The sequence below is a fragment of the Atta colombica genome, unplaced genomic scaffold, assembly GCF_001594045.1.
Source record: "Atta colombica isolate Treedump-2 unplaced genomic scaffold, Acol1.0 scaffold238, whole genome shotgun sequence".
Lineage (NCBI taxonomy): Eukaryota > Metazoa > Arthropoda > Insecta > Hymenoptera > Formicidae > Atta > Atta colombica.
The window spans coordinates 2,322,507-2,330,680 of record NW_017259336.1 but is presented as its reverse complement, the minus strand read 5'-3'; the positions used below and the strand labels follow the sequence as shown (position 1 = coordinate 2,330,680).

Genomic DNA, 8,174 nt, shown 5'->3' with positions numbered 1-8,174 from the left:
GTCAGTCGTTTTGTGTGTGTGTGTGTGTGTGTGTGTGTGTGTGTGTGTGTGTGTGTGTGTGTGTGTGTGTGTGTGTGTGTGTCATGACATTATTGTATTTTTTTCTTATAAAAAAGGACAATTTTTTCATTTATACGCATTGAAAAAATATTTTTTTAAATGTACATATTTTTTCTTTGCATCAATTTATAGCATATTTGATCTTGGATGAATATTTGGGAATGGGAATAAGGAAAATAAATGCATAACTTGTTTAATTATAGATTTAATTCTGCTGTATATAAAATATTCTTTATTTTTATATCACATATATTGAATATGTGAATATCTTATACTAAGTTAAAAATAAAAAAAATCTGTGAATCTTTGTATTTTTAAATATATTTTGTTTATACGAAACTTTATTTTTTTCTTTACCTCTTCATTATTTATTTCATCAATCTTAATTTAAAAACCAATTATTTCAATAATTTTTTTATCAAACTTATTTTTATTAAAATGCAGTTTTGTATATAAATATTTTTTCTGATTTATATTATTAGTAAAAAAAGGAATTATTGTTTATTCTTTTAAATTAAAAAATTTAAATTTATTTCTGATATATGTGAACCAAATAATAATTCAATAAAATTAAACAGATTTATGTTCTTACTTGATTTATTAATATTGTATAATTTATAACATTAATTCATCATTGAATTCTATTTCATTCTTTTTTTTTATATACTTGAATACACGAAGAAAAATATCATACATATTACAGATATACATATGTTATAATAGTTATATATAATTGTATGGAAAATATGTCAATTTTTAATATAATTATATATAATTTTATATAATTGTATATAAAACATTTTTTTTTCGGGTATAAACATAAAGCTTCAAGCATAATAGCAGATCAAGATGCTGATTAAGTTGACAAATAATGATAAACAAATCCAAGATTAAATATGTATCATAATCGTTTGTAGCTAATCCATTTTAAAGTAATGGATCTATAAAGCGTTATATTCATTTCTAATATAATGATAGATCTGTACATTTTATACACAGATTCGTTATTTGATAAAATCTTTGTCACTCACCAACCGATGTTCCGATCTCTCAATATAAAGCCGTGCGAAGTCTCCATTATTTTACTGCACCTTCACTGGCTAATAGTTTGATCGCGACCGAGATGGCTGCTTGTATCAATAAAAGAAGAAGGAAGACCAATTGATGCACAGCAATAGAGTTACCAGTTATGTTGCTACATGATTCTGTAACATACAAGATACAATTTAAAATAGCATTCAAAATAATCAATAATTAAAAAACTAATTTTTATACACATTGAATTTTTCAATAGTTTTTTAATTATATATTCATTAAAATAATTATACATTTTTTCAAAATTGTCTTTATGAAAATAAATTTCCGTAATGTTTTAATTAATTTCTTTTTTTTTAATTATTATTTTTAATTATTGAAATAAAACAACCTAATGAGAAGAAATGACTAATTTTTTTATGCAAGTAAGCAATAAGCTTGCTTACCGCAAAGTTGATCCATTACTTTTCCTGAGCTTTCTCCTCTTCCTCCTCCTCCTCTTCACAAAATTATCAAGCCTGCCTTTCTCCTCTCTTCTCTTCCCATTGTTTGTGATAGCATCTATCAATTAAAACAAATCAATTAAAACAATTTATTAAAATTAAGTGCAAATAATTGCAAAGGATGCGCCCTGTTTTGTGCTTACAGTGCTTGCAAATATCATTTATTCTTGTTTGATATTTGATAAAAAAGGATGAACTAATGTTTACATAGTGTGAGCGTGAAAGCGAAATTATTTTAATAATAATAATTAGATATAAAAATAATAATTAGATATAAAATTAATATAAATTTTATTTACCAATTCAACAACAGCACTTATTTGGAGCCAATCATCTCGTGTTCTGCAAATAAAACATAAATGCAATTAATATGTCAAAGTGATTTCGTTTCTTGCGTTATCAATTTCATACATCAAGAGCGGAAGCAATTCGCGTCTCTTTCTTGAATATTGAATCTATGATTTTCTTAAATATTGAATCTATGATTGCGCGAACTAAATGTTGCAATAAATGATAAATATAGATTTAATATAAGTTTTATTTGATCGATATCAATTTCTTAATTATATTTACGCTTCATTTATAGATCGAAATGTAAATGAATCATAGTTGTAATTAAGATTAAGAAGATGAGACTTCGTTTTTGCGCGATTAACTTCGTGTTCGTCAAAAGCGACATGAACGATGCGGCGTTGTGTGATGCTGCACTTCTCGTTCTCGGTGTCGCGTTTATGAATTTTCCGTATTTCGAAATATATATGATGCTCAAAATGCGGAACAATCATAAAGGGCAAGCGTATATTATAATATACGCTCTTCTTTTATAAATATTATTTCCGTATTGCAGATTGATATTTGAAAATCTCATTGTCAATTATTTAAGTGATACTTTCAACGAACAAGTTTTACGAAATACGCGTTCGAACGGATTATTATTAATATGCGATTACTGAATCTATAATCGCGGTAGTTAAATATCACGTGTGAAAATATATATTCAAGTTGTACATTATATAGGTTTTAATTATCATATTTGATCGCGCGTTTCCACTTGTCTGAGAGCTAGTCCGTTCCGTCGTGTCCATCCGCCGCATTTCGCGAATGAAATGTGTACGCGATCGAAATGAGGAAGCAGCGTCGATTTCCGTGTGCGGTTAACTTCACGCGTAAAAGGCGACGCGAGACGCAACGACACGATACGCCATATATTTTCGACCGAATAATATCAGTGTGCTAGTACTATACTAGACTCTGCAATACGCTATATTTACATTGTTACGAGAAATAAAGATAAAGTTAATTATTGATTACCTTAGTAAAAAAATTCAACGATGATCCTTTCGTATCGTTTTTCCTCGTTTTATATTCTAAGAGATTCCGTCGTTTTATATTCAGCAGAGAATTTAGAATATGGAGAAAAAAATCACAATTCGAAGACAGGGTTGCGAACTTTTCCAACGTTGTTTTATATTTAGCAGAGATTAGAATCTGGAGAAAAGTCAATCGATTCGAGGACAGGGCTGCGAACAGTGCGAACTTTTTCAACGTTAAAATGACAGGATGTACCTCCGTCCCCTCTTCGAATCGCAAAAGCGTGAAATTGCGAATTATACGCTATTTATATGAGCCGTCAAATGGCGAACCCCACTACTCGCATGCCAGCCAATGAGCGCGATGCTTCCGAAGTGGTATGTGCTATATAAATGCTACGCGCAAAAAACTTCAGTCTTTTTCAGAATTTGAAGCCATGCGTTTCATAAAGATAGAGAAGCCTATATCTATTTGGCTAATGCTTTTATGGTATTAGCATATATTTTTAGTTAGTACATAGTTCACATTATGTATACTGTAGAATTTCAAAACATAAAAGAGTGTTTCGAATACGGACTAGAAATTATATTTTTTCTAAAAATTAAAAACCAATTAGAATAAATAAATGAAGGCTATCGAAAAATTATATGAAAGAAAAATTGAACTTCTAAAATAATAAGCAATTATAAATTGTGAATCATTTAAACGCCGCAAGTATAGAAATATATTATTATTCAAAGTTCTATAATAAAATTTTAAATCAAAATATTAATATCTGGATAGCAATACTACTCCATTGAATTTTATTTTATTGTTAGATATTAAATATATTATGATAATAATCATTACGTTCACTTGTGTATAAATGAAAATGACATTAAGTTTTTTTGCATTGGAAAATGGATTTAACGAAATTATATCGACGGCAGAGAGAAATCTGGGAGAGAACATATTGTTGTGTAGTTAACATCCACTTCTTCAGAGGACAGTAGTGCGCAGCAGCATTTTGCAGTTACAGATTTTAGGCCGTCCTCTCTCAGGTTTCTCTCTGATACAACAAAGATAACTACTTCAGTATTTGCAAAGTCAAACATTTTTATCTTGAAATTGACACTGTGTTTTAAATGATCAAGAAAGAAGAGAGAGAGAATAGAGATTATAGAGAAATTCGATATTCGATTGGATACATTCAGTGCGCACTGGTGAACATTAAAACCGTTATACACAAATTAACGTATACACACAAATTTGTATTTAATATAAATATAAAAGCGGATTAAATCATAAAATTTTCAATACATTTTATTGTGCTGTTAAGTAAAATTTGTATTTTATAATTCGAAATATTTGTTTTGTATTATACTTTTACACAAATTAAATCAATGTACAACGGCTTTAATATGCACTGGTGCGTCCAATAGAATTCGTTATAGAGAAAGATGCTTACGATCTGTACATACCACGTTATCCCTTCCACCATGGTCCAATGTTATGATGTTATCACTTATCATGCCCGCTCTTGGATGCAGCAATGTGCATATGTGTGTTCAGATGACTTGAATTGTGACGTGAGACTAACGATTAGCTTTCGTGGTTAATACGCTTATCAATTGCTAGATATAAATTTATTTGATTGCTCTAAAATCGTGAGAAATTGGTTTAGCTTGTTCTTGTGCGAATAATTCGTTATTTATTTTGGTTAAGCCGTTCGATTATACTTACTATTCTCACAACATAACTATTTCTTCGACCGAATGATACTATTGCGGTACTATGAAGTTGCACAATGGAGCTTTCCGAATCACGAAATCTTGTTAAAGATTTAGATTTAACCCTTCAACCGCGAATTGCTCCGCGGTACAAAACCTGGCTATCTCTCGCAACCCAACAGGTAAGATAAATTATTACAATTATATAAATTAAAGTTGATACCAAGAAAAATATATTGCCTTAGCAAAAGTACTGTTATATTGTTTTAACATTGTTTAAATTATATATTGTTAAAAATTTTCAGTTACGACTCAGAGGTTTAATACAAATAATAGGCCATAATCTTAAAGCTAATATAAATGGAGAGATATGTTGGTTTTATTATACATTACATAGATCAAGCATGTCATCTCCATTGTATACCAGCGAAGCAATTGACAATTCTAATCCAAGATGGTCAACCCTAGAAGTACCGACTCTGTATGCCACAGGTTATTCAACAGCTAGTGGTGAGCGTTACTGTCTGTTAGTACTATAAATGCTGTGTTTCTTAGAATTAGCATACATGTTAGTTCATTAAGTATATTCTTGACATTGATTTATTTTGAATACCTTTTTGTTAGACATTTAGAGAAATGATTCTATCTTTTAAACAGAGATTATCCTGAGAGTATGGAAGCGCTCAATGCCATGTGACAACACAGTTGATGTAACCCTCTTCACATGTGGAATATCATTCACAGGATTAACATATATTGGTCCTAAGTTACCATCTAATCTAGAAACTATTTTAAAGGAAAATTCTTTGATATTCCATTTTCATGGTGGATACTTTACTCCTGCATACTGCTTCATAACAGCTCCAGACTTGAAGCGCTACCTTTATATGACTATAAATGTTTCTGAAATAAAGAATAGTTATACCGTGAATAAGCTTAGCAGTTTAAGAAGCAAAATGCAGGCACTAAAACAACAAACAGAATCAGTGCAAGCACTCAGAATACGCATTGCTTCTGGTAATGATTTTCATACTCCCAAATATCCACAGACAACTTTGAACAGACTGTTACAACCACGGAGAGTCAACAGGGAAAAGAAGTTGGAAATTATGAGAATACGTAAAGAGCTAGAAATGGCTAAATTTAGAACAAAATTGCTAGAACAAGAAAGATCGCGAAAAATGGGAGAAATTCGTGTACTAAATCAATTACATACTAATATGACAGAAGAAAATCAAGATCTTGGTTAGTATATATGGGTTCAATATTGAATATATATTGCATGAGTACTCTAAATAAAAAGTCTATAATAATAAAAAGTCTAAGCATTATCTTGTTTTCTAGGTTCTGACTTAATGAAAAGATATAGAGAGCTGAATAAAGACATAGAAAAACTAAATGAATGGCGGCAAAATCATATAGATACAAGAGAAACATACTTGCAATTGAGCAGTCAACTTGCACAGAGGCGACGACAATTAATCTCAGAATTGTGTTTAATATATCCTATTAAACAGGTATAGCTAATATATATGCATAATTGTTTTGATTGGCTAATATTTTTCTCAATTTTGTAGGATAGCATTGGAAAGTTTAGAATAAATGACGTTTATTTGCCAGACAGCGAAGAATTGGAATTATCGAATGATACACAAGTGGCTGTAGCATTGGGTTTTGTTGCACATACAACGCAAATGATTGCAAATTTTTTGAATGTACCGACCAGATATCCTATTGTACATTATGGCTCGCGCAGTAAAGTTATAGATCATATAACAGAAAATTTGCCTGACAATGATAGACAGTAAGGGTGATTTGTAATTGTGTCTTTATTGGCAATGTATCCATGCATATGTTATTGCCAATGTTATTTTTAGATTTCCATTGTTTGCTCGAAGTAAGGATAAATTACAATTCCATTATGCTGTATATCTATTGAATAAAAATATAGCACAGCTACGATGGTATTGCGGCCTTCCGACTACCGATTTAAGAGCAACATTGCCAAATCTCGCTACGCTAATCAATGTTAAACCCAATCAGATACAGTACGTATATGCACATTCATTAATTTCATTGTTAATAATATATTTATTTTTATCGTTACTTGAATTATTTCATAGTTTGGACGATTCAAAACGAACATTTTCTACCTCGTCTTTGGATACTGAAAGTGGTAATGGTAAACAAAATCCACCTCTTACGCCACCATTGCAAAAAATAATTTTCGAAAAATGCCATCGTTCTTCTCGATCAATGAGTCAATTAAAAAATATAAAGTCATCTCTTGGATCTTCTTTGGATCAAGGCTTAGACAAACCTGTACAATCACCTGCACTAGGTAATCAGTCGAAGCGAATTTGTAAACCGGAAGAGAGTGCCATTGACAATAAAACCTTGGTTCTGGCTAAAGATAGGTTGAGTATTAGTAGTAATGAGACATTGAATAGTGCCATTCTGAACAATATTGATAACATTACTCTTAAACATAAAGAAAATTTTGTCGAAATTAGCGATAAGGTTGTTGTAGAGAGCAACATTGAGATTATGATACCTACATCTGTTTCTAAAGCAAGGAATGTCGCAGATAGCTTGGAAAGTTCCGTGAGTGCCCGAGATAGAAGCTCTAATTCTATAAGCAGCTGTGAAATGGCTCTTAGTAGCCAAAATGATGTAGATGAGAGTTTAAATGATAACTATATTATTAGGAAAGAAAAAATCGACGACAATGTGTTTTCGATTGATGATAATTTAAAAAACGTCAAAGAGGTGATAGATAGTACGCTGAAAAATAGCGAATATAGTAAAAGGCATAATTCTAGAAATGATATTTCACAAAGTTACGACATGAATAATACAATCGTCAGCGAACAAAATAGCAGTGGTCACGAACAAGACCTATTTACAGAAATTGCTATCCATAATAGAGAATGTTTCGTTAAATCGTGCTCATCTTTGGATACTGTGTGTACTTACGAAGAATCGGAACAAAAACAAAAAACATATTCCATTTGTAGCTATACAGAAGAATATACAAAGAAAAATACATTACGACAAAGATGTAGCCCTGAATCCAGGTACATATACATAATTATATATTTATGTAAATGAACATTTTGAATGAATGTAATTTTTAATATTTTATATACACATACATGGCGACTTATTTTACAGAGAGAATAAATTAGATAATCTTCAACATGCTGAGAAATGGTCTCAGGATATTGTAAGAAATGAACCAATGGTAAATTTGTATGTTAATAATTTCCATACTTTTTTAATGTGACATTTTAAAATGTCCATTTTATATCTAGGTGGATACGAAGTCTATTTTAAATGCAACAAAATCAGACTGCTGTTCATATGATGAAGCAAAAATGCAAAGTGACATTCAAGCATCAAGTGAATTCATAGACGTCATTAGACGTAGTTCAGAAAACGTATGTGCGCGCACCGAAGCTTTAGCTAATAAGAAAACTAGTTTTAAAGTTATGAAACCGCGTCTTTAATATCTGCCTATGTTATAAAGAATTGTGTCCTGATAATACATGTAAGT

The 8,174-nt window shown here is 30.6% G+C and overlaps 1 protein-coding gene across 2 annotated transcripts; it reads left to right on the top strand.

Moving 5' to 3' along the window:
• The first annotated feature begins 4,558 nt into the window (after window positions 1–4,558).
• On the top strand, window positions 4,559–8,127 carry LOC108688690 (UV radiation resistance-associated gene protein). 2 transcript variants are annotated; one of them, XM_018195034.1, is made up of 9 exons: window positions 4,559–4,800; window positions 4,924–5,128; window positions 5,276–5,863; window positions 5,963–6,135; window positions 6,196–6,422; window positions 6,496–6,666; window positions 6,742–7,695; window positions 7,793–7,862; window positions 7,933–8,127. In XM_018195034.1, exons 1-9 carry the CDS (start codon window positions 4,696–4,698, stop codon window positions 8,125–8,127), a joined length of 2,688 nt encoding a protein of 895 aa, XP_018050523.1. In that variant the 5' UTR covers window positions 4,559–4,695. The 2 variants fall into 2 exon arrangements, with proteins under 2 accessions (XP_018050523.1, XP_018050524.1); XM_018195035.1 differs by lacking the exon at window positions 7,793–7,862 and having other exon boundaries at window positions 7,933–8,018.
• Window positions 8,128–8,174: the final 47 nt, after the last annotated feature.